The sequence below is a fragment of the Anomaloglossus baeobatrachus genome, chromosome 3 (genome assembly GCF_048569485.1).
Source record: "Anomaloglossus baeobatrachus isolate aAnoBae1 chromosome 3, aAnoBae1.hap1, whole genome shotgun sequence".
Lineage (NCBI taxonomy): Eukaryota > Metazoa > Chordata > Amphibia > Anura > Aromobatidae > Anomaloglossus > Anomaloglossus baeobatrachus.
The window spans coordinates 648,007,975-648,035,161 of record NC_134355.1 but is presented as its reverse complement, the minus strand read 5'-3'; the positions used below and the strand labels follow the sequence as shown (position 1 = coordinate 648,035,161).

At 51.5% G+C, this 27,187-nt stretch overlaps 1 protein-coding gene across 1 annotated transcript in view; it reads right to left on the bottom strand.

Annotated features, from left to right (window-relative positions):
- The window catches only part of UBXN2A (UBX domain protein 2A), a 56,612-nt gene that overhangs the window by 17,239 nt on the left and 12,186 nt on the right, over positions 1-27,187 (bottom strand). Inside the window, exons 5-6 of the mRNA XM_075341156.1 lie at positions 25,511-25,648; positions 3,117-3,278 (exon numbers count right to left, since the gene is read on the bottom strand). Coding sequence (XP_075197271.1) covers positions 3,117-3,278; positions 25,511-25,648 — 300 coding nt within the window. The remainder of the gene's footprint in view (positions 1-3,116; positions 3,279-25,510; positions 25,649-27,187) is intronic.

The following is a 27,187-nucleotide window of genomic DNA, read 5'->3' as shown; positions in this document are numbered from 1 at the left end:
CTTAATAATTTCATCCAGTTGTTCACCGAATAGCCTGGATCCAGCAAAAGGGAGCCCAGCAAGGTACTTCTTTGAAGAAGCATCTGCCTTCCACTCTCGAAGCCACAAGATCCTGCGGATAGCGAGGGAATTAGCCGAAGCCACCGCAGTGCGGTGAGAAGCCTCCAGCCTGGCAGACATGGCATAGGATGAAAAAGCTGAAGCTTGGGAAGTTAAGGCAACCATTTCGGGCATAGATTCCCTGGTGAGGGAATGCATCTCCTCAAGAGAAGCAGAGATGGCCTTGAGAGCCCACACTGCTGCAAAAGATGGGGAGAACGAGGCCCCAGCCGCCTCATATACAGATTTGGCCAGAAGGTCAACCTGGCGGACAGTGGGATCCTTAAGAGAGGTGCCATCAGCCACTGATACAATGGTCCGGGCTGAGAGTCTAGACACCGGAAAGTCTACCTTTGGTGAATGAGCCCACTCCTTGACCACCTCAGGTGGAAAGGGAAAACGGTCATCAGAACCACGCTTTAAGAAGAGTTTGTCAGGACAGGCCCTAGGCTTGGTCACAGTGGCCTGAAAACTGGAGTGGTTAAAGAACACACTCCTTGTCCTCTTAGGCGAGGTAAACTGGTGTTTTTCTGCCAGAGAGGGTTGCTCCTCTGATACTGGCGGATTGAGGTCCAGTACAGAATTAATGGACGCAATCAAATCACTAACATCTGCGTCACTTTCGGACAGATCAATGGGGCACATGGAGGTAGCGTCCGAGCCCCCAGTAAAGGCATCCTCCTCGTCCTGCGAGTCAGCTCGTGAATCAGAGCCGCGGGACGAGGAAGGAGAGGGAACCCTGCGTCTCCTTTTAGGAGGACGGGGTCTGGGACCAGATGAAGAATCCTCTGCGAGCTCTGCTGAGAGAGCCCTAGCAGCAGAGGCGCCCTGAGAAGGGGGCTGATGCATGTTCAGCAAAGTCCGGGACAGCTGTCCCATGGAGTCGGCAAAAGACTGGGAGATTGACCTAGAGAAGGATTCTACCCAAGCCGGGGGTTCAGCCACCGGAGCCGGAGCAGCCGGAGGGACCACTGTGGGTGCGATTCCAGGCTGAGGCATTGTCAGGTTAGAACAGGCATCACAATGTGGATATGTGCTCGGTTCAGGCAGCACGAGCTTACATGCAGTGCATATTGAGTACAGCCTTGCAGCCTTGCTCCTCGTGTGAGACATGCTGCTGAAGTGGGGGCTCTGAGCCAGAATGACCCCCAGAGAGTATATAAGAAGGTCCACAACCGGAGGTTGTGGCTTACCAGACCGTTTGTGTGCCCTCCAGATCCCACAGCCCGGACCCCCAAGCAGCTTAGCAGGGATGCTGCAGCCAGCGCTGATCCAGAGAAAAACGCTGATAAAATGGCGCCGGAGCGAGGAGAGGGGGCGGGACCTGCTCTGAGAGCGGGATCTGGAGGGCCAAGGAGATTTACAGGGGAGGGGACATGTACTCAGAGAGGAGTGTCCCTCCCCTGTGCCAAACGGCCGCTGGGCGGAGCCGCACTGTCCCTCTGCATGATTGACATGCGAGGGCAGTGAAATCGAAAGTAGGCCTCCGGTGAAGCCGGGGCCTAAATTTAAGCGATGCGGCCGGCGCGCAGGCACCATCGGCGCGGTTCTCAGGCGACAGCCAGAGAACCGGCCGGAAATGTCACAAAAGTTACACAGCACACTCTCCCACCATAATAAAGTGCCGGGACCCCCCGAATAAAAACGTCTCAGGTACTTAGCTTGCTGAGACACAGGGTTCCAAGTCCCTGGGGATGAGTGCTCCGTCCAGCAGGATCCTGAAGGGCTGCAGATGGAGACCGGTCTCCTGCAAAGCAAGGAGAACCGTGCTGGCTCCCACTTCAAGCCAGAGCCCGAGGGATGGTGAAGGAGCGCAGCATGTAAGGCTCCAGCCTTGTAAATCAACCTTAACAGCACCGCCGACACAGTGGGGTGAGAAGGGACATGCCGGGAGTCCAGGCTTGGACCCGCTTTTCTTCAAAAACTTTCCAAAAATGAAAAATCAGATGAGAATGCATGTGTGGATGTATGCCTCCTGAACACAAAGCAATGAACTGGCTAGATCTGGTTATCCAGGGGGTGTATATGCTCAGAGGGAGGAGCTACACTTTTTAGTGTAGTACTTTGTGTGTCCTCCGGAGGCAGAAGCTTTACACCCAATGTCTGGGTCTCCCATAGGAACGATAAAGAAAACTTTATGTTGGAATAGTTTTGCAATACAATATGAACCAATGCTATTACAAAGTAAAACTCATCCTAAAGAGGGAAAAAAAACAACATTTGCTTGGCTAGTAGTTATGGGGTTCAGTGTTACAACATGGGGGGCCCTCAGCCCTGTGCATTGACTACACAACCGTCGGCAGTTACATATAACGCCAAATACCATTCACTAAGGCCACCTGCTGGACAAAACGAATACTGCTGCCACTAGAGCTGGGTCATACATGTGACCATCTGTTTCCCCGATTCCCCTCATACACGAGTGCTGAACTCAACCGAGCTTTCATGTGTTTTAAAAGGGAAGACAGGAGACCGCTGCTGCCGAACACCTGACCCAGCGGCTGATCTCTTCCTCAACAAAAATTACGGGGATTGTAGTTCCAACTTCCTGAATCTGTCCTAAGGCATCTTGTTCCTGCAAGACAACGCCTCCGCTCACACTGCACAAGCGACCACGGCAAAACTGGCAGAGCTGGGCTTCCAACTGGTTGACCACCCACCTTATTCACACCTCAAGGGTACCAAATTTCACACCAGTTTTGATGCCATGGCTGCTACGGTTTAAGGCACATCCGAAATCTGTCTTTTTGCTAGGCTTACAGAACTTGGAATACCGTTGTAAGGAGTGTGTTGTCATCAGGGGAGAGTATGTGGAAGAAATGTAAAGTTTCATCATCCGATCTCATTTCTTTCTGGGTAAAGCCAAAGTCTTAGCAGCCCCTCGTACCACCGGCAGGTGACCAGACTTTCAATACGACACATAACCCAAGTTGGCTTGTGGTGGAGATTCACTTTACGTTACCTTATTAATTCGGCCGTTCGGTAATACGACGCCTGAGCAGGCACGCTAGAATTACCTGTGTGTAGTATTAAATCTCTGAACGATCCTCTTGCCATCGGACAGCCAGATCTTGATGTTGGTGGCAGGCTCCCCGGCATCCAGCTCCACGCTCGGGAGACTTTCATCCTCTCCATTCTCCAGCCCATTTGCTGCTTTCGTTATTACACTTGGGGTTGCACTGAGGAAAAAGTAACGAAGGGTCATCACCGGTAAAAACCAGACTCCCCTGCAGTATCACAAATAACTTTTTGCAATAATGGAGTAATGGAGAAATGGAGAAATATTGACGGGAAGGTGGGGGGGGGGGGTCAACGACTAGGTTTTTGCTTTAACTGCAACCTTTTGGAGTAGATCTATTTTAAAATTTTGCACTTAAAGCCAAGAATTAACCTGTAAAACAATTACTTTATTAAACTATAATTAAAAATCAGGGAATAAAACCATGTAGGACGTTTAGCTACAAGGGCAGACACAGACGGATGACGCGTTAGGGTGAACACACGGTAATAATATGGTGAGGTATAGCCGGGTGTATAACAGTGTGGCCCTATGAGTCAATATACAGGCCGCAACTCACATATGAGTGACAGGCATGAAGGCTAAATTGCCCCTATGTTTCCCCTGCCTGACTGCAGAGGTGAATACACTAACTTTTTGGGCGCCCCCACTCACCATCAGCTGACCCTAGTCAATTCCTAAAAAAATAACCCCCAGCCATCAATAATAGCGTCCATCACCCACAACCATTCAAGTGTGCAAAAAGTGCTGGGGAAAAAAAAAAAATTTACGGTCTCCGGTCACAAATATTGGGGTACACTAAAAAATGTGTGTCAGTCTTTGCTGATGACACCAAACTATGTAGGGTATTAAAACCTGACCTTGATAGTACAAGATTACAAAAAGATCTGGATAAGATGTCAGAATGGGCAGATACTTGGGAAGAAGGGAATTTTGTTTACTTACCGTAAATTCCTTTTCTTCTAGCTCCTATTGGGAGACCCAGACAATTGGGTGTATAGCTTCTGCCTCCGGAGGCCACACAAAGTATTACACTTTAAAAAGTGTAACCCCTCCCCTCTGCTATACACCCTCCCGTGCATCACGGGCTCCTCAGTTTTGGTGCAAAAGCAGGAAGGAGGAAACTTATAAATTGGCCTAAGGTAAATTCAATCCGAAGGATGTTCGGAGAACTGAAACCATGGACCAAAAGAACAATTCAACATGAACAACATGTGTACACAAAAGAACAACAGCCCGAAGGGAACAGGGGCGGGTGCTGGGTCTCCCAATAGGAGCTAGAAGAAAAGGAATTTACGGTAAGTAAACAAAATTCCCTTCTTCTTTGTCGCTCCATTGGGAGACCCAGACAATTGGGATGTCCAAAAGCAATCCCTGGGTGGGTAAAAGAATACCTTGATAAAAAGAGCCGAAAAACGGCCCCCTCTTACAGGTGGGCAACTGCCGCCTGAAGGACTCGCCTACCTAGGCTGGCATCTGCCGAATCATCGGCATGCACCTGATAGTGTTTCGTGAAAGTGTGCAGACTCGACCAGGTAGCCGCCTGACACACCTGCCGAGCCGTAGTCTGGTGTCGCAATGCTCAGGACACCGACGGCTCTGGTAGAATGGGCCTTCAGCCCTGCAGGAATCGGAAGCCCAGAAGAACGGTATGCTTCAAGAATCGGTTCCTTGATTCACCGAGCCAAGGTTGACTTGAAAACCTGAAATCCCTTGCTCTGGTCCGCGATAAGGACAAGAGCGCATCAGACCGGCGCAGGGGCGCCGTGCGAGAAATGTAGAGCCGGAGTGCTCTCACCAGATCTAATAATGCAAATCCTTTTCACATTGGTGAACTGGATGCGGACCCAAAGAGGGTAAGACGAAACGGGGATACCTTAGGGAGAAAGGCCGGGACCGGACGTAGAACCACCCTATCCTGGTGAAACACCAGGAAGGTGGCTTTGCATGACAGCTCTGCCAGCTGAGATACTCGTCTGAGTGATGTGACTGCCACTAGGAAGGCCACCCTTTGCGAAAGAAAGTGGGCAAGGCAACCGGCCAGGGAGTAAAACCCTGATCAGAGCACCAGGATAAGAAGATCCTCCAAGTCCTGTGATAGATCTTGGCGGACGTTGGTTTCCTGGCCTGTCTCATGGTGGCAATGACATCTGGAGATATCCCTGATGACGCTAGGAGCCACCACACAGTGAGGATTAGAGCCGTAGAATTCCGAAGGAAATATGGCCCTTGAGGCAGCAAGTCAGGTCGGTCAGGGAGTGCCCACGGTTGACCCACCGTGAGGTGCCACAGATCCAGGTACCACGATCACCTCGGCCAGTCTGGAGCAACGAGGATGGCACGGCGACAGTCTGACCTGATCTTGCGTAACACTCTGGGCAGTAGTGCCAGAGGAGGAAATACATAAGGCAGTCGAAACTGCGACCAGTCGTGAACTAGCGCGTCTGCTGCCAGAGCTCTGTGATCCTTGGACCGAGCTATGAATGCCGGGACTTTGTTGTAGTGCTGAGACGCCATTAGATCGACGTCCGGCGTTCCCCCAACGGCAACAGATCTCTAGAAACACGTGCGGGTGAAGACCATTCCCCTGCGTCCATACCCTGGCGACTGAGAAAAATCTGCTTCCCAGTTTTCTACGCCCGGGATGTGAACTGCGGAGAAGTTGGAGGCTGTGGCTTCCGCCCACAGCCGCATCTGCCGAACTGCTCGGAAGGCTTGACGACTGCGTGTGCCGCCCTGGTGGTTGATGTACGCAACTGCCTTGGCGTTGTCCGACTGAATTCGGATCTGCCTGCCGTCCAGCTACCGCTGGAACACCTTTAGGGCTAAATCCACTGCCCTTATCTCCAGAACATTTAACCGAGGGGAGGACTCTGTCGGAGTCCAGGTTCCCTGAGCCGAGAGGTGGAGGAAGACCGCTCCCCACCCTGACAGACTCGCGTCCGTCGTGACCCCTGCCCCGGCTGGGGGTCGGAAGGATTTTTCCTTCGCCCAGGAAGTGGAAAGAAGACACCACTGAAGAGAGGTTTTGCTGGAAGGGAAAGAAGGGAATTTTGTTACTTACCGTAAATTCCTTTTCTTCTAGCTCTTATTGGGAGACCCAGACGATTGGGGTATAGCTACTGCCCTCTGGAGGCCACACAAAGCACTACATTAAAAGTGCAAGGCCCCTCCCCCTCTGGCTATACCCCCCCCCGTGGTATCACGGGTTCTCCAGTTTTAGTGCCAAAGCAAGAAGGAGGAAGCCAATAACTGGTTTAAACAAATTAACTCCGAATAACATCGGAGAACTGAAAAACCGTTCAACATGAACAACATGTGTACCCGCAAACAACAAAAAAACATCCCGAAGGACAACAGGGCGGGTGCTGGGTCTCCCAATAAGAGCTAGAAGAAAAGGAATTTACGGTAAGTAACAAAATTCCCTTCTTCTTCAGCGCTCTATTGGGAGACCCAGACGATTGGGACGTCCAAAAGCTGTCCCTGGGTGGGTAAAGAAATACCTCATGTTAGAGCTGCAAAACAGCCCTCCCCTACGGGGGTGTCACTGCCGCCTGCAGGACTCTTCTACCTAAGCTGGCATCCGCCGAAGCATAGGTATGCACCTGATAATGCTTGGTGAAAGTGTGCAGACTGGACCAGGTAGCTGCCTGGCACACCTGTTGAGCCGAAGCCTGGTGACGTAATGCCCAGGACGCACCCACGGCTCTGGTTGAGTGGGCTTTTAGCCCTGAAGGAACCGGAAGCCCCGCAGAACGGTAGGCCTCTAGAATTGGTTCTTTGATCCATCGAGCCAGGGTGGCTTTAGAAGCCTGCAACCCCTTGCGCGGACCAGCGACAAGGACGAAAAGTGCATCGGCACGGCGTATGGGCGCCGTGCGGGAAATGTAGATTCTGAGTGCTCTCACCAGATCTAGCAAACGTAAGTCCTTTTCATACCGGTGAACCGGATGAGGACAAAACGAAGGCAAGGAAATATCCTGATTAAGATGAAAAGAGGATACGACCTTAGGGAGAAACTCCGGAATGGGGCGCAGCACTACCTTGTCCTGGTGGAACACCAGGAAGGGAGCCTTGGATGACAGAGCTGCCAGCTCAGACACTCGCCGAAGCGATGTGATCGCAACAAGAAACGCCACTTTCTGCGACAGCCGAGAAAAGGAAACTTCCTTCAGAGGCTCGAAGGGCGGCTTCTGGAGAGCAACTAGTACCCTGTTCAGATCCCATGGATCTAACGGCCGCTTGTACGGGGGCACAATATGACAGACCCCCTGCAGGAACGTGCGCACCTTAGACAGACGTGCTAGACGCTTCTGAAAAAACACGGATAGTGCCGAAACTTGCCCTTTAAGGGAGCTGAGCGACAAGCCCTTTTCTAACCCCGATTGCAGGAAGGAAAGAAACTTGGGTAATGCAAATGGCCAGGGAGACACTCCCTGAGCCGAGCACCAGGATAAGAAAATCTTCCACGTTCTGTGGTAGATCTTAGCAGAATTCGACTTTCTAGCTTGTCTCATTGTGGCAACGACTCCTTGAGATAATCCTGCAGATGCTAGGATCCAGGACTCAATGGCCACACAGTCAGGTTCAGGGCCGCAGAATTCTGATGGAAAAACGGCCCTTGGGACAGTAAGTCTGGTCGGTCTGGCAGTGACCACGGTCGACCTATCGTGAGATGCCACAGATCCGGATACCACGACCTCCTCGGCCAGTTTGGAGCGACGAGTATGATGCGGCTGCACTCGGATCTGATCTTGCGTAGCACTCTGGGCAAGAGCGCCAGAGGCGGAAACACGTAAGGGAGCTGAAACTGCGACCAATCTTGAACCAAGGCGTCTGCCGCCAGAGCTCTTTGATCGCGCGACCTCGCCATGAATGCCGGGACCTTGTTGTTGTGCCGGGATGCCATTAGGTCGACGTCCGGCACTCCCCAGCGGCGACAGATTTCCTGAAACACGTCCGGGTGAAGGGACCATTCCCCTGCGTCCATGCCCTGGCGACTGAGGAAGTCTGCTTCCCAGTTTTCTACGCCTGGGATGTGAACCGCGGATATGGTGGATGCTCTGTCCTCCACCCACATTAGAATGCGCCGGACTTCTTGGAAGGCTTGTCGACTGCGCGTCCCTCCTTGGTGGTTGATGTATGCCACCGCTGTGGAGTTGTCCGATTGGATTCGGATCTGCTTTCCTTCCAGCCACTGCTGGAAGGCTAGTAGGGCAAGATACACTGCTCTGATCTCCAGAACATTGATCTGAAGGGTGGACTCCTGCGGAGTCCACGTCCCCTGAGCCCTGTGGTGGAGAAACACTGCTCCCCACCCTGACAGACTCGCATCTGTCGTGACCACTGCCCAGGATGGGGGCAGGAAGGATCTTCCCTGAGATAATGAGGTGGGAAGGAGCCACCATTGTAGAGAGTCCTTGGCCGTCTGGGAAAGCGAGACTTTCCTGTCCAGGGACGTTGACTTCCCGTCCCATTGGCGGAGAATGTCCCATTGAAGTGGGCGCAGATGAAACTGCGCAAAGGGAACTGCTTCCATGGCTGCCACCATCTTCCCTAGGAAATGCATGAGGCGCCGCAAGGGATGCAACTGGCCCTGCAGGAGAGATTGCACCCCTGTCTGTAGTGACCGCTGCTTGTTCAGCGGAAGCTTCACTATCGCTGCTAGAGTATGAAACTCCATGCCAAGATACGTTAGTGACTGAGTCGGTGATAGGATCGACTTTGGAAAGTTGATGATCCATCCGAAAGACTGTAGAGTCTCCAGCGTAGCATTCAGGCTGTGCTGACATGCCTCCTGAGAGGGAGCTTTGACCAATAAATCGTCTAGGTAAGGGATCACCGAGTGTCCCTGAGAGTGCAAGACTGCTACCACCGCCGCCATGACCTTGGTGAAGACCCGTGGGGCTGTCGCCAGACCAAATGGAAGAGCTACGAACTGAAAATGGTCGTCTCCTATCACAAAACGTAGAAAACGTTGATGTTCTGTAGCAATTGGCACGTGGAGATAAGCATCTTTGATGTCTATTGAGGCAAGGAAGTCTCCTCTGGACATTGAGGCAATGACAGAGCGGAGGGTTTCCATCCGGAACCTCCTGGCGTGCACATGTTTGTTGAGCCGTTTTAGGTCCAGAACAGGACGGAACGAGCCGTCCTTTTTTGGAACCACAAAGAGATTGGAGTAAAATCCTTGCCCTTGTTCCTGAGGAGGGACTGGGATCACCACTCCTTCCGCTTTTAGGGAGTCCACCGCCTGCAGCAGAGCATCTGCTCGGTCTGGATGTGGGGAGGTTCTGAAGAACCGAGCTGGAGGACGAGAATTGAACTCGATTCTGTACCCGCGAGACAAAATGTCCGTCACCCACCGGTCTTTGACCTGTGACATCCAAATGCCGGAAAAGCGGGAGAGCCTGCCCCCGACCGGAGATGCGGAGGGAGGGGGCTGGAAGTCATGAGGTAGCCGCTTTGGAAGCGGTACCTCCATTTGCTTTCTTGGGGCGCGTGTGAGTCCGCCACGAATCTGAGTTTCTTTGCGTCCTCTGAGTCCCTTTGGACGAGGTAAATGGTGTCTTGCCCGAACCTCGAAAGGACTGAAACCTCTGCTGCCACTTTTTCTGCTGAGGTTTGGTTGTTCTGGGTTGTGGTAAAGAGGAGTCTTTACCCTTGGACTGCTTAATGATGTCAGCCAATGGCTCGCCAAACAGTCTCTCTCTAGACAAAGGCAAACTGGTTAAACATTTTTTGGAACCAGCATCTGCTTTCCAGTCCTTTAACCACAAGGCTCTGCGCAAAACTACCGAATTGGCGGACGCCATTGAGGTGCGACTGGTAGATTCTAGGACCGCATTGATAGCGTAAGACGCAAACGCCGACATCTGCGTGGTAAGGTGCGCCACTTGCGGCACTGCTGGATGCATGATAGCATCCACTTTTGCTAAGCCAGCTGAAATAGCCTGGAGTGCCCATACGGCTGCGAATGCCGGAGCAAACGACGCGCCGATAGCTTCATAGACAGATTTTAACCAAAGGTCCATCTGTCTGTCATTGGCATCTTTAAGTGAAGCGCCATCCTCCACTGCAACTATGGATCTAGCTGCAAGTTTGGAAATCGGGGGGTCTACCTTTGGACACTGTGTCCAGCGCTTGACCACCTCAGGGGGGAAAGGGAAACGCGTATCTTTAGATCGTTTAGAGAAACGCCTTTCTGGGTGAGCGTCGTGCTTCTGGATTGATTCTCTGAAGTCAGAGTGATCTAACAAAGCACTCAACTTACGCTTGGGATAAAGGAAACGAAACTTCTCCTGCTCCGCAGCCGCCTCTTCTGCTGAAGGGGCTGGGGGAGAAATATCCAACAGCCTATTGATGGCTGAGATAAGGTCGTTTACCATGGCATCCCCATCAGGGGTATCCAGGTTGAGAGGGGTTCCAGGAGTGGATTCCTGATCACTCTCATCAGACACATCACAGGGAGACTGATTGCGCTGAGACCCTGAGCAGTGTGATGACGTCGAGGGTCTTTCCCAGCGAGCTCGCTTAGGGTGGCTGGGGCTATCATCTGAGTCATAATCCTCGGCCTGTGAAGCCGGGGACCCCCCTGTGGGCTGGATACATTCCAAGTGAGGGGGACCTGAGGACAGAGGCCTCGCCGTGCCCAAAGACTGAGCCCCATGCATAGATTGCAGGGTTTCAAGGATTTTTGCCATAGCCACAGACATATTATCAGCAAAAACTGCAAAGTCTGTCCCTGTCACCGGGGCAGAACCTACAAGCGTCTCAGCCTGGGTCACTACCTCTCCTGACTCCGGCTGGCGAAGCAGCACCGGGTCGGAGCATTGCACACAATGGGGGTCATCGGAGCCTGCTGGTAGATTAGCCCCACATGCAGCACACGCAGTATACACAGCCCTTTTTGCCTTGGCAGCCTTGCGTTTTGAGGATGACATGTTGCTGCTTCCACAGAGCGATCTGGGATATGCAGCCAGAAGCGACCTCACAGTGCAAGAAATACAATCTTTCTATATCTTACACAGTCCACCGATACACCGTGAGGCACTAGAGGGACCAGCACAGAAAAATCGCTTACCGCCCGCTTAAAAAAGCGGGTGTGTGGTCGCCAGATAGCCCCTAGTCCAGGTCTCCCAGAGCCTTGCGTCCTTCCTCCAGCCAGACATGCATGTAATGGCTGCCGGCGTCCTGAGAGAGAAGGGGGGCGGGCCCTGGGCGTTCCTGACCAAGAGCGGGAAGCCTGCTTCCCTCTGTGCTTAGTATGAGGGCTGGAGCATGTAAATCAGGCTCCAGCCCTCGTCGCTGCTAGCGAACAGCGTCTCTCCCCTACCCTGAATGACAGGGTGGGGGCGGGAACGAATCGGAGCTGCCGGCGTCCTAGGCCCAAAAAGCCGGGGACTAAATTTATAACCGCCGCCGCCGTAAAAGCGCGGACGGCGGATCCCCGGCGCACCACAAGTCACGGCAGCGCCGCCCGGTCCAGAGGGGGTCGGCGCTGCGTTCCCATACACAAAAAGTCCCCCAGTAATCTGTAGGGACACCAACTCCACGTTGCGGTCCCCGGCGCACTACAACACCCAGCCAGCCCGGAGTGTGTCTGTGCCTGCCGGGGACACAGAGTACCTGTATGATGCAGGGCCTGTCCCTGATCGTACTCCTGCTCCGTATCCATCAGGTTCTAATGGGTCTGTGGATGGAGCCCGGCGTCAGAGCTGAGAGGCCGGCAGGATCCCACTTCCACAGAGCCCTACCAGGGGATGTGGAAGGAAAACAGCATGTCAGGCTCCAGCCCTGTACCAGCAATAGGTACCTCAACCTTACAACACCATCCAGGGGTGAGAAGGGAGCATGCTGGGGACACTATATGTGTCCTCTTTTCTTCCATCCGAAATAGTCAGCAGCTACTGCTGACTAAAATCTGTGGAGCTATGCATGGAATGTCTGACCTCCTTCGCACACAAAGCTAAAACTGGAGAACCCGTGATACCACGGGGGGGGGTATAGCCAGAGGGGGAGGGGCCTTGCACTTTTAATGTAGTGCTTTGTGTGGCCTCCAGAGGGCAGTAGCTATACCCCAATCGTCTGGGTCTCCCAATAGAGCGCTGAAGAAAGAGAGACGTTCTTGTCTAGGGACGTCGACCTCCTGTCCCATTTGCGGTGTCCGAAAGAATCGGACGCAGACGAAACTGCGCAAGGGAACTGCCTCCCTTGCTGTCACCATCTTCCTGGGACAGTGCATGAGGCGCCTCAAGGGGTGACTGGGCTCGAAGGAGAGATTGCACCCCTGTCTGTAGTGAACGCTGACTATGCAGCGGAAGCTTCACTATCGCTGAGAGAGTATAAAACTCCATCCCGAGATAAGTCAGTGATTGGGTCGGTGTCAGCTTTGACCCTGGAATTTTGATGATCTACCCGAACCCCTGGAGAGTCTCCAGAGCAATGGTCAGGTTGTGTTGACATGCCACCCAGGAGGGTGTCTTGACTAGAGGATCGTCTAGGTAAGTGATCACCGAGTGGCCCTGTAGGACCGCCACCACTGCTGCCATGACCTTGGTGAAGACCCGTGGGGCTGTTGCCAGGCCGAATGGCAGTGCCACGAACTGAAGGTGTTCATCCCTGATGGCGAAACGCAGAAAGCGTTGAAGCTCGGGTGCGATCGGCACATGGAGATAAGCATCCTTGATGTCAATTGATGGTAGGAAGTCTCCTTGTGACATCGAGGCTTCACAGTGTTCACCGCCTGAAAAAGTGCATCGGCTCACTCGGGGGGGCGGAGATGTTCTGAAGAAACGAGTCGGAGGACGAGAGCAGAGCTGTATCCTGTAACCGTGAGACAGAATGTCTCTCACCCATCGGTCTTGGACTGCGGCCAGGACGAGACTGTCTAGTAACTTCATCCAATTGCTCACCAAACAAACGGTCGCCATAAAATGGCAAACCGGTTAAGAACTTCTTGGAAGCAGAGCCTGCCTTCCATTCACGTAGCCACATGGCCCTGCAGACTGCCACTGAATTGGTGGATGCTACCGCTGTACGGCTCGCAGAGTCCAGGAACGGCGTTCATGGCGTAGAACGAAAAAACCTACGCCTGAGAAGTGAAGGACACAACCTGCGTGGCAGATGTATGTGCAACCGAAATAATCTCAGCCAGAGAAGCTGAGATAGCTTGGAGTGCCCTCACGGCTGCGAAGGCTGGAGCAAAAGATGCCACTAAGGCTTCATAGATGGATTTCATCATAAGCGTTATTTGCCTGTCAGTGGCATTCGTGAGAGATGGACATCTGCCCCTAATACTACGGATCTAGCCGCCAGCCTAGAGACTGGAGGATCCACCCTGTGACACTGAGCCCAACCGTTAAGCACGTCAGGGGGGAAAAGGGTAACGCGTGTCAATAAGGCGCTTAGTAAGCGCTTGTCCGTCAAGTTCTGTGCTATATAGAATATATACATACATATATACACACACTGCGGCACCAAGGGGGGGACAGCACCTGAAAAACTGGTGCCCCCCAGTGCTCAGTGAGGGGGAAGGAGGATACCAACGTATGCTCCAGCCCCCCTGCCGACGTCCAGTCGGCCGTCCCGTCGTTACCCCTGACTGGCAGGCCCGAGAACGGGAGTATATGGCACTAGGCCGTAAGAGCCAGGGACTAAATTTAAAAACGCGGCCGGCAGACATGGCGCGGTCGGCGCGGTAGTCCCAGTCTCACAAACCAGTCAGCAACCGCTGCGGCGTTTGTAACACAGATGCTGCATGCACCGTCCCTCAGGGGACACAGTACGTTATGATGCAGGGCTCTGTCCCTGTAGTCACAAAAGTGCGGGAATCTGGTGGCCTATAGTGATCAGTGAGGGGGGGCAGAGGACAGCGAGGTGTGCTCCAGCCCTCACAGTCGGCATCATACCGACCGTCCCGCCCTTCTCCCTGACTGGCAGGCTCAGGGGCGGGAGTTTAACACACTAGGCCGCAAAAGCCGGGGACTAAAGTAAAAACCGCGGCCGGCAAACAGGCACGGTCGGCGCGGTAGTCCCGGACAAAAAATCCACACCGCAGTCGCAGCTGCGTCTGAGGCCAAGGTGCTTCATGCACCGTCCCAACGGGGACACAGAGTACCTGTAGATGCAGGGCCATGTCCCTGACGATACTCCGTCTCCTGTCTGGCAGATTCCCCCAGGGGCTGCGGATGTGGCTTGTGGCCACCAGATTCTCTGCCCCGGGTCTCCCTCAGCTGCAGCCAGAAGTTGCTGAAAACATGGCTGACGGCGTTCTCTGAGGAGGAGGGAGGCGTGGGCGTGGTCACAAAAAGTGCGGGAATCTGGTGCCCCAGCGTGGGTAGTGAGGGGGGCGGAGGACAGCTCAGTGTACTCCAGCCCTCACTGTCGGCGTCATACCGACCGTCCCGCCCTTTTCCCTGACTGGCAGGCCTGGGGGCGGGAGAATCCCATACTAGGCCGCAAAAGCCGGGGACTAAAGTTAAAATCGCGGCCGGCCGGCAGTGCACGGTCGGCGCGGTAGTCCCGGACCCATACGCACGCCGCAGTCGCTGCAGCGTCTGGGCCCAAGGTGCTTTATGCGCCGTCCCAACGGGGACACAGAGCACCTTGCCCTAGAAAGTGCGGGAATCTTCCAGTGCAGCGTCCCTCCCTTCCCCTGACTGGCAGGCCCGGGGGTGGGAATATGCGGTACTAGGCCTCAGAAGCCGGGGACTAGAGTTATAAGCGTGGCCGGCAAACAAGCGCGGTCAGCGCGGTAGTCCCGGCGCACTAACACGCCCAGCAGTGCTGCAGCGTGTTATGACACAAGCGCTCCATGCGCCGTCCCCAAGGGGACACAGAGTACCTCACAGTAGCAGGGCCATGTCCCTGACGATACCCAGCTCCTGTCCAGCAGATTCCCCAGGGGCTGCGGAGGGAGCACGGTCCCAGTGTCTGGAGACCGATTATGGATCCCACTTCACCCAGAGCCCTGCAGGGATGGGGAAGGAAAACAGCATGTTGGCTCCTGCCTATGTACCCGCAATGGGTACCTCAACCTTAACAGCACCGCCGACCAGAGTGGGGTGAGAAGGGAGCATGCCGGGGGCCCTATATGGGCCCACTTTTCTTCCATCCGATATAGTCAGCAGCTGCTGCTGACTAAATTGTGGAGCTATGCGTGCATGTGTGCCTCCTTCGCACAAAGCATAAAAACTGAGGAGCCCGTGATGCACGGGAGGGTGTATAGCAGAGGGGAGGGGTTACACTTTTTAAAGTGTAATACTTTGTGTGGCCTCCGGAGGCAGAAGCTATACACCCAATTGTCTGGGTCTCCCAATGGAGCGACAAAGAAAAGAGATTTAATGTTGATAAATGTAAAGTAATGCACCTAGGACGGAGTAACCCTGTAGCTGCGTATACATTAAATGGAAGTAAACTCGGGACTACAGAACAGGAGAAGGACTTGGGTATTCTCATTACAAATAAGCTGAGCAGCAGCACTCAATGTCAGGCAGCAGCTGCTAAAGCAAACAAGATTCTAGGGTGTATAAAAAGAGAGATTAGATCCCAGGATCCCAACGTATTGTTACCCCTCTATAATCACTTGTAAGGCCACATCTGGAATACGGGATCCAGTTTTGGGCTCCACATTTTAAAAAGGACATTCAGAAGTTAGAGTCAGTTTAAAGGCGGCTACCTAGACTACTACAAGGAATGGAGGCCGCCCGTATGACGAGAGGTTGGAAACGTTAGATATGTTTAGCTTAGAAAAAAAGACGTCTCAGAGGAGATCTCATTTATATGTATAAATACATGTGTGGTCAATATAAAGGACTGGCACATGACTTATTTCTTCCAAAGACAATACTAAGGACCAGGGGCACTCACTGCGAGTGGAAGAAAAGCGATTCCGGCAGCTAAATAGGAAAGGGTTCTTTACAGTTAGAGCGGTCAGACTGTGGAATGCCGACCACAAGAGGTAGTAATGGCAGACACTATAACAACTTTAAAAAAAAAAAAAAGGGCTGGATGATTTCCTCAGTACACAACATTGTTGGTTATAATTTAGTGATAAAATGTATAAATGGTGGAGGAAGGTTGGAGGGGATGGACCGAGGTCTTTTTTTTTAACCTATGTAACTATATATCAAATTTACATGTTCATAACCATATGACTCCCACGTCAAGGTAATTAGTAACCTAGAACCAATTGCCCCACGTAGCCGGATTCTATTAAACTATTGGGGAAATGAAAGGTAAAATTCCCATATAATATTGAGGCTTATACAAAATGAAGGGAATTTTGTTTACTTACCGTAAATTCCTTTTCTTCTAGCTCCAATTGGGAGACCCAGACAATTGGGTGTATAGCTTCTGCCTCCGGAGGCCACACAAAGTATTACACTAAAAGTGTAAAGCCCCTCCCCTTCAGCCTATACACCCCCCGTACTGCTACGGGCTCATCAGTTTTGGTGCAAAAGCCAGAAGGAGGAAAAAATTATAAACTGGTTTAAAGTAAATTCAATCCGAAGGAATATCGGAGAACTGAAACCATTTAACATGAACAACATGTGTATACAAAAACAGGGGCGGGTGCTGGGTCTCCCAATTGGAGCTAGAAGAAAAGGAATTTACGGTAAGTAAACAAAATTCCCTTCTTCTTTGTCGCTCCTAATTGGGAGACCCAGACAATTGGGACGTCCAAAAGCAGTCCCTGGGTGGGTAAATAATACCTCATAATAGAGCCGTAACGGCTCCGTCCTACAGGTGGGCAACTGCCGCCTGAAGGACTCGCCTACCTAGGCTGGCATCTGCCGAAGCATAGGTATGCACCTGATAGTGTTTCGTGAAAGTGTGCAGGCTCGACCAGGTAGCTGCCTGACACACCTGCTGAGCCGTAGCCTGGTGTCGCAAGGCCCAGGACGCTCCCACGGCCCTGGTAGAATGGGCCTTCAGTCCTGAGGGAACCAGAAGCCCCGAGGAACGGTAAGCTTCGAGAATTGGTTCCTTGATCCACCGAGCCAGGGTTGATTTGGAAGCTTGTGTCCCTTTACGCTGGCCAGCGACAAGGACAAAGAGTGCATCGGAGCGGCGCAGGGGCGCCGTACGAGAAATGTAGAGTCTGAGTGCTCTCACCAGATCTAACAAGTGCAAATCCTTTTCACATTGGTGAACTGGATGAGGACAAAACGAGGGTAAGGAGATGTCCTGATTGAGATGAAAAGTGGGCAAGGCAAATGGCCAGGGAGAAAACGCCTGAGCAGAGCACCACGACAGGAATATTTTCCATGTCCTGTGGTAGATCTTGGCGGACGTTGGTTTCCTAGCCTGTCTCATAGTGGCAATGACCTCTTGAGATAATCCTGACGACGCTAGGATCCAGGACTCAATGGCCACACAGTCAGGTTGAGGGCCGCAGAATTCAGATGGAAAAACGGCCCTTGAGACAGCAAATCTGGTCGGTCTGGCAGTGCCCACGGTTGGCCGACCGTGAGATGCCACAGATCCGGGTACCACGACCTCCTCGGCCAGTCTGGAGCGACGAGGATGGCGCGGCGGCAGTCGGCCCTTATCTTGCGTAACACTCTGGGCAACAGAGCCAGAGGAGGAAACACATAAGGAAGCTGAAACTGCGACCAATCCTGAACTAAGGCGTCTGCCGCCAGAGCTCTGTGATCTTGAGATCGAGCCATGAATGTTGGGACCTTGTTGTTGTGCCGTGACGCCATTAGGTCGACGTCCGGCATCCCCCAGCGGCAACAGATCTCCTGAAACACGTCCGGGAGAAGGGACCATTCCCCTGCGTCCATGCCCTGGCGACTGAGAAAGTCTGCTTCCCAGTTTTCTACGCCCGGGATGTGAACTGCGGATATGGTGGATGCTGTGGCTTCCACCCACAGCAGAATCCTCCGGACTTCCTGGAGGGCTTGCCGACTGCGTGTCCCACCTTGGTGGTTGATGTAAGCCACCGCTGTGGAGTTGTCCGACTGAATTCGGATCTGCTTGCCTTCCAGCCACTGCTGGAACGCTTTTAGGGCAAGATACACTGCCCTGATCTCCAGAACATTGATCTGAAGTGAGGACTCTTGCTGAGTCCACGTACCCTGAGCCCTGTGGTGGAGAAAAACTGCTCCCCACCCTGACAGGCTCGCGTCCGTCGTGACCACCTCCCAGGATGGGGGTAGGAAGGATTTCCCTTTCGATAATGAGGTGGGAAGAAGCCACCACCGAAGGGAAGCTTTGGTTGCTTGAGAGAGGGAGACGTTCCTGTCTAGGGACGTCGGCCTCCTGTCCCACTTGCGTAGGATGTCCCATTGAAGAGGACGCAGGTGAAACTGCGCGAAAGGGACTGCTTCCATTGCTGCCGCCATCTTCCCCAGGAAGTGGATGAGGTGCCTCAAGGGGTGTGACCGACCTTGAAGGAGAGATTGTACCCCTGTCTGTAGTGAACGCTGTTTGTCCAGCGGAAGCTTCACTATCGCTGGAAGAGTATGAAACTCCATGCCAAGATATGTCAGTGATTGGACCGGTGTCAGATTTGACTTTGGAAAATTGATGATCCACCCGAAACTCTGGAGAATCTCCAGAGTAACGTTGAGGCTGTGTTGGCATGCCTCTTGAGAGGGTGCCTTGACCAGCAGATCGTCTAAGTAAGGTATCACTGAGTGACCCTGAGAGTGGAGGACCGCAACTACTGTAGCCATGACCTTGGTGAAAACCCTTGGGGCTGTCGCCAGGCCAAACGGCAGTGCCGCGAACTGAAGGTGTTCGTCTCCTATGGCGAAGCGCAAGAAGCGCTGATGCTCTGGAGCAATTGGTACGTGGAGATAAGCATCCTGGATATCGATTGATGCTAGGAAATCTCCTTGGGACATTGAGGCGATGACGGAGCGGAGGGATTCCATCCGGAACCGCCTGGTCCTTACGTGTTTGTTGAGCAGTTTTAGGTCCAAAACAGGACTGAAGGACCCGTCCTTCTTTGGAACCACAAACAGGTTGGAGTAGAAACCGTGACTCTGTTGCTGAAGAGGAACCGGGACCACCACTCCTTCTGCCTTCAGAATGCCCACCGCCTGCAGAAGAGCCTCGGCTCGCTCGGGAGGCGGAGATGTTCTGAAGAATCGAGTCGGAGGACGAGAGCTGAACTCTATCCTGTAACCGTGAGACAAAATGTCTCTCACCCAACGGTCTTTTACTTGTGGCAGCCAGGTGTCGCAAAAGCGGGAGAGCCTGCCACCGACCGAGGATGCGGTGTGAGGAGGCCGTAAGTCATGAGGAAGCCGCCTTGGTAGCGGCACCTCCGGCGGTCTTTTTAGGGCGTGATTTAGACCGCCATGCGTCGGCGTTCCTCTGATCCTTCTGAGGCCTTTTGGACGAGGAGAATTGTGACCTGCCCGCACCCCGAAAGGACCGAAACCTCGACTGTCCCCTCCTCTGTTGGGGTGTTTTTGGTTTGGCCTGGGGTAAGGATGTTTCCTTTCCCTTGGATTGTTTGATGATTTCATCCAATCTCTCACCAAACAAACGGTCGCCAGAAAATGGCAATCCAGTTAAGCACTTTTTGGAAGCCGAATCTGCCTTCCATTCCCGCAGCCACAAGGCCCTGCGTATTACCACCGAATTGGCGGCTGCAACCGCCGTACGGGTCGCAGAGTCCAGGACAGCATTAATAGCGTAGGACGCAAATGCCGACGTTTGAGAGGTTATGGACGCCACCTGCGGCGCAGACGTACGTGTGAGTGCTCTCAATTTGCGCCTGACCAGCTGAGATAGCTTGGAGTGCCCATACGGCTGCGAATGCTGGAGCAAAAGACGCGCCGATAGCTTCATAGATGGATTTCAACCAGAGCTCCATCTGTCTGTCAGTGGCATCCTTGAGTGAAGCTCCATCTTCCACTGCAACTATGGATCTAGCCGCCAGTCTGGAGATTGGAGGATCCACCTTGGGACACTGAGTCCAGCCCTTGACCACGTCAGGGGGAAAAGGGTAACGTGTATCCTTAAGGCGCTTGGAAAAACGCTTATCTGGATAAGCTCGGTGTTTCTGGGCTGCCTCTCTGAAGTCAGAGTGGTCCAGAAAACATACTCTTTGTACGGTTGGGAAACCTGAAACGGAATTTCTCCTGCTGAGAAGCTGACTCCTCCACTGGAGGAGCTGAGGGAGAAATATTCAACATTTCATTGATGGACGCAATAAGATCATTCACTATGGCGTCCCCATCAGGAGTATCAAGGTTGAGAGCGGCTTCAGGATCAGAATTCTGATCAGCTACCTCCGCTTCATCATACAGAGAGTCCTCTCGCTGAGACCCTGAACATTGTGATGATGTCGAGGGAATTTCATAGCGAGCTCGCTTAGTCGGTCTGGGGCTGCGGTCCGTGTCAGAGACCTCACCCTGGGATCCATGAGACACCCCGGGAAGACATTGCTGTTCCAGAACCTGCCGGCAGTATAGCCGTACATGCTGCACAGGCAGCATAGTAAGTCTGTGCCTTGGCACCCTTGCTATTTGTGGACGACATGCTGTTGTCTCCTCTGAGCAATACAGGAGGGTAAATAGCCACAAATCAACAGTGCACCCTACAGTGTAAAGTATAGACTATAATCATATAAACTATAAATACACTTCTGCACTAGTGGGGCCAGCACCACAGGTGCTGCTTACTGCCTGCGCAAAGCGTTTGTGTGGGCACCAAAATTCCTGCCTGGGTCTCCCTGAGCTTGTCTGTCCTCTCCAGCGTTAGCAGAGCTGAGAGGAATGGCTGCCAGCGTCCTGGGGAGAGGAGGGAGCCGTGGGCGTGACCCAGAAAAGTGCGGGAACTGGTGCCCCACTGTGCAGAGTGAGGGGGGGAGTATGCAAAGCATGCTCCAGCCCTCAGTGCTGCCGACCTGTACAGCGTCCCGCCCTTCCCCTGACTGGCAGGGCTGGGGGCGGGAAGAAAGAGCGACTAGGCCGCAAAAGCCGGGGACTCGAGTTATAAGCGCGGCCGCCGTATAAGCGCGGTCGGCGCGGAAGTCCCCGGCGCACCAACAGTCCCAGCCGCGCCACAGTGATACCCATGGCAGCGGCGGTCAGCGCGGCAGTCCCCCTACACAAATACACTCAGCGACGCTGAAGTGTATAGTGGCACAAATGCAGCCAGAGCTGCTGTCCCCGGTGCACTAGCACACCCAGCAATGCTGGAGTGTTACTGTGCGCGGTCCCCACGGGGACACAGAGTACCTCCAAGTAGCAGGGCCATGTCCCTGAACGATACTCGGCTCCTATCCAGCAGGGTCCTCAGGAGCTGTGGATGGAGCACGGTCTCCTGTGCCTGGAGACCGATGGGATCCCACTTCACCCAGAGCCCTAATTGAGGGATGGGGAAGGAAAGCAGCATGTGGCCTCCAGCCTCCGTACCCGCAATGGATACCTCAACCTTAACAACACCGCCGACAAGAGTGGGGTGAGAAGGGAGCATGCTGGGGGCCCTGTTATGGGCCCTCTTTTCTTCCATCCGACATAGTCAGCAGCTGCTGCTGACTAAGCTGTGGAGCTATGCGTGGATGTCTGACCTCCTTCGCACAAAGCATAAAAACTGATGAGCCCGTAGCAGTACGGGGGGTGTATAGGCTGAAGGGGAGGGTTTTACACTTTTAGTGTAATACTTTGTGTGGCCTCCGGAGGCATAGCTATACACCCAATTGTCTGGGTCTCCCAATTAGGAGCGACAAAGAAATACCCCAGTCAGGATAATGTTACTTATCTACTACGGTCATCACAGAAAAGAGATCCCGACGAGTTTGCCCCTTCCGTTATCGGGGTTCATCAGGGGATGTTGGATAGACTTTAAATGGGTCCCAAGCTATTGAGCCATCTTACTCCTCGCTCACTACCCTGAGACCGGCAGGGGATAGCCCATTAGGAGGTGCCCTCAGTCATCCTCCTCCATGAAAGGTGCTTCATAGGAACAGCGACGTCCCACCGAAATATTGTGAATGAAGGTAGCCATCTCCTGGTGAACCCTGAAAACGGAAGGGGGGGGAAACGCGTTGGGATCTCTTCTGTGTTGACCCCAGCAGATAAGTATTACCCTGACTGGGGCATTTTTTGTATAGGTCTCAAATTTATATTGGGATTTTGCCTTTCATTACCCCAGTAGTTTAGTAGTGTCCGGCTACATGGGGCAAAAATCTGTTCACAAAGAATATCACTGTTCTCACCAGCAAACGTCTTGTTTACATATGACAATATCATGCAAAGAACAAATATTTTTAGTGGGGTGTGTCCAGTATCCAAAAAGGTCCCACTTCCACAGGTGCTGTTTACTTAAAATAATAAAACCAAAAAAAAAAAAAAATAAAGCTTCATTCCCCTCCACAGGTCCAACGTAGAGTCACCATGTCATTCCTTATGTCTGTAGAGTTGTAGTCAAGTCGACTGTTCCATTAATACCAGACACCAACAGAGACTCGGCACTGGACCTGGGGAGGTTGTGCAAGGACTGTCTTTTTCCCCTCAAAGCAACAGAGATGTTACAAACATGAAAATCCCGTTTAAGCAAGCTTTAAAATAATTTCACCTCAAGGGTTAATTAGCAGCCTGTTAAGATCAGTCACTAACTGGGAAACAAACATTAATAGGAATGCGTCGTCTCAAACGGCCAGTGTACATGCACCCGTAGACTAGACAGTCATGTCAAACATCATGATCAAATATTATTGTGCCTTTAAAATTATATATAAACATATGAGATATATTATATATATATATATATATATATATATATATATATATATATATATATATATTATATTATATTATATATATTATATATATTATATATATATATATATATATATATATATATATATATATATATATATATATATATATATATATATATTAGTCCATGGACGATAACTGTGTTGAGGCGAGGGTCACTTAAGGTCTGATTGCCCTTTTCAGATTATCTGGAATGTCATGTGTGCACGTGGGAATAAAGAACAGACTCTGGTCAGTTAATAGCTTCCTCTCATGACGGATGCCAGCAAGTTTCCCCTTAGCTTATTGTTCACAAAACTTTTATGGTTCTAGATAAGAAAAGGGTGTAGACAAAATAAAGTACAATCAAATATCGCAGGTCGGGTTCAGGGCGTGTAGCAACTTGCATCATCTCTACTGGATTGGTTGGTCCAAACTTTGGGTGTTCTTCAGGTCCTTATCACCTTAGGCATTGTCCAGGATACAGGAGCCATCCTTGAATTACATGTGCTAATATATCGTATTAAGGAAAATCACTGAATATATTTATTTATGTGTTAGTAGAAAACAAAACTATTTATAAATATGTATGTTAGGCTACATCAATTAGACTAAAGGGGGTGTTACATGCAGAGATATCGCTAGCGATATCGCTGGTGAAAGCACCCGCCCCCGTCGTTTGTGCATCACAGGCAAATCGCTGCCCGTGGCGCACAATATCGTTAGGAGCAGTCACACGGACTTGCCTTCCTAGTGACGTCGCTGTTGCCAGCGAACCGCCTTTGTACGGGGGCGGTTCGTGCGGCGACTGTGAAACCAGGAGAATATAAAATAAGACACAGTGACCCATGGATGCCATGTCCCCCAATATAGGCTCCAATAAATGATTTTGGGTACTTAACGTAAAATCTTTTTTTCGTTATTGCTTCATTTGGGGGGGCACAGGAAACCATAGTGGAAGAGCAGAGGCGAAATTCTCAGGTCAAAAACTGGCCACTGTAATTTGCTAAGCCTAGGCCTGAAACTGCCAAGGAAGAGAGTAAGGAAAGGTGTGTACTCAGTAAAACTTGGAAGATGCAAGTTACAGATTGTGATGGTGGGTTGTGTATGTTCAGATGTCGGGAGTGTTGCCTTGTGTGTACATTGTCCTGTCTGCAGGTTAACCACCCCCTGCAGTGCTTCTGTCCCAAGGTCTGGAGGAGGGGGGCCTGGAATCCGCCTAACCTGTCTGCTTACCTTTGATGCCATAAGGACAAAGTTGGGGAAGCTTCTCTGAAAAAGATTATGGATGGATGATTCTTTGGACCAAAGCAGGGGAACAAGATCTGAGATAGGCTGCGCAGGATGATGCCCGAAACAGAAATCTGGCAGCAGACAGTGCCGGGGTGGCAATGAAAAATGAAAATTATAGGGGGGCAGAGCTCCCACAGAATGGGAACAGGGATGTTGCTATACGATTAGCCACAGGCTGGGTATTAACTGCCAGGCTACAATGCCTGGGTACTCTGGTGACCAAGACCTATGGAGAAAAGAGAGAAGTGCCTGGAAGTCCCTAGAGATGAAGTCCGGTTCCTCTTCACAAGCACAGTGGATGGCCATAGAGAGCCTATAGAAGAGAGTTCCTGGGATTGTGGACTGTCTTTGCTCCAGGCACCGTCTCGCTGTGATGGACAATTGGGCTGGAGAGGTAAGGGCAAGAACCATCCATCCGGTCACCCAAACGCTCTTCATGCATTAGGGTTCTGCCATGCAGACCAGAGAGGATGCAGAGTGCTGGGTCGCACACTGTTCGCTGTCACTAGGTGGGATAACTGAGTGAGCGATTCATTAATAAAAAAAAACAACAAATGTAAAGTAAAAGCGGTGCTGAGTGCAGCCCCCCGTCTGCCTCCTACAGACAGGAAGCTATAACTGACCAGCGTGGCCCCGGATGGTGGGTGCATTCTACTGAGGAGATCACTTTCTTATTGCCTATTAAAGCCTCTTTACATACAACAACATCGCTAACGAGAGGTCGTTGGGGGTCACAGAATTCGTGACACACATCCGACCTCGTTAGCGACGTTGTTGCGTGTGACACATACGAGCGACAGCTAACTATGCAAAATACTCACCAAATCGTTGATTGCTGACATGTCGTCCATTTCCCAAATATCGTTGCTGATTTAGGACACAGGTTGTTTGTCGTTCCTGAGGCAGCACACATCGCTGTGTGTGACACCCCAGGAACGACGAACACCGTACCTGCGTCCTCTGGCAACGAGATGGGCGTGACTTTCATGCAGCTGCTCTCCGCCCCTCCGCTTCTATTGGACGCCTGCCGTGTAACGTCGCTGTGACACCGCACGAACCACCCCCTTAGAAAAGAGGCTGATGTGTACTAGCGATTTTGTCCGGCGCAGGCAGCGATTTGCCCGTGACGCACAAACAACAGGGGTGGGTGCGAACGCTAGCGATGTCGCAGCGTGTAAAGCGCCCTTCAGTGTCAGCAGCATACACTGTGGATTACTGCCCCCCCCCCAATGAAGCAGGAAAGGGAAATAAATAAATGGCAGACTTTGTAGAGCTCAACAATTTTTACAATGTATTTAAGTCATTTTTTTCATGAAGTGTCAAGTCCTCTTTATAGTCCCAAAGACTGAAGTGCTCAGTGTATAACCCTCACCTTCCCAGACGGTGCCCCTGCCCCGAGAATGGATCCACGCGCTTCTTTCTTATCGAGTACTCTTCACCTTTTCTGTCTTCCACATTAACGGACAATTCTTTCTTTGCAAATGTCTTGTGCAGCTCCGGTGGAAGCTCCCTGGTATAGAAGAATACAAGTCATCCATCAGCCCTGTGCAGGACTCAGGCATCGGAGGCGGCTATGTAATTATCCGGTATCAGTGAGTTTTTGCTTTATGTTTCCCCCTCCTTCTTCCGAGAGCAGTAACTATTTTTTTTTTACTTTTCTTTAGACATAGCTATAAGACGGCTCCTTTTTTGTGGGATGAATTGTAGTTTTGTAAGATCACTTACATTTCTCTATAATTTAGTGAAAAAGTGATAAATTCCAAGTGCGATAAAATGTTGGAAAAAAATACAATTCCTCCACTGCTTTTTGGGTTTTGCTTTTATGTTATTTATGGTTTGGTAAACGTGACCTGGCAATACGATTCTCCAGGTCAGTACGGTTACTGCAATACCAAACTTGCGTAGAAATTTTCTTAATGCACCACTCTAGCATATTTTATGCCACTGGAGTGGCGCTTTAAATCTAAGCCCCCCCCACCTTCCAGTGGCTTCACCGTTCACCGACAAAGCTCTGGTCCCGCGGCGCCATCTTGTGATTGTAACTTCTTGCTGGACAGAAGTCAGAAGTTACATCACAAGCTGTCAATACAACTCTATGTGAGCCAGAACAAGGCTCTCATAGACTTGTATTGAGTTGTGACCTCTGGTGTGACCATGAAACACTAGAGCAGCTCGCAGGTCACAAACCGCTGAAGACCCACTGGTGCAGCAGCGGCGATAGAAGACAAAGCCACAAGAGGGTAAGTAAGGCTGGAGTCACACTTGCGATTGCCTTGCGTGTATGTTGCGCCAGTCTCGCGTTACATCACCTGACACGGCCGCACACTCTCCTGACCGAACGGGTCGGTTGCATGTATCTCTATGCAGCTGAGACGCTCCTGTCCGGTGAGTGTGCCACCGTGCCAGGTGAGTCAGAGACTCGCGCGAGGCAATCGCAAGTGTGACACTGGCCTAAGTATAAGGCTGGAGTCACACTTGCGTGTGACTCGTGCGAGAATCGGACCAGCTAGCCTCTCTTCTGCCAGGAGCGGCTCCGCTGTATGCATTTCTGTGATGATGACCCGCTCCTGTCAGGAGAGCCGCGGCCAGTCCGGACAGTGCGATACGATTTTCGCACGAGTCACACGCAAGTGTGACTCCAGCCTAAGACAGGGGGCAGTGGGCTAAGGTTTAAAGCACCACTCCAGCGCTGAAATAAAAAAAGGAGATGCTGGAGTGGTGCTTTAGGTGGAGATAAAAATAATTGCCATTTTCCAAAACCCAGAATGTTTTTACTTTTCCGTTGACTGAGCGTGTGACGGCTCATTATTTTATATTTTGATCTAACAGTTTTATAGATGCCAATTTTTTGGGGTACATACAATGTTTTGATCTGTTTTATCGCATTTATTTAATGGAGGTGTAGAACCTAAAAACCTACAATTCTGGCATTTTGATTCATGTGTGTGTATATATATATATATACATATATACATATATACATACATATATATATACACATACATACATACACATATACATTTATACATACATATATATACACATACAT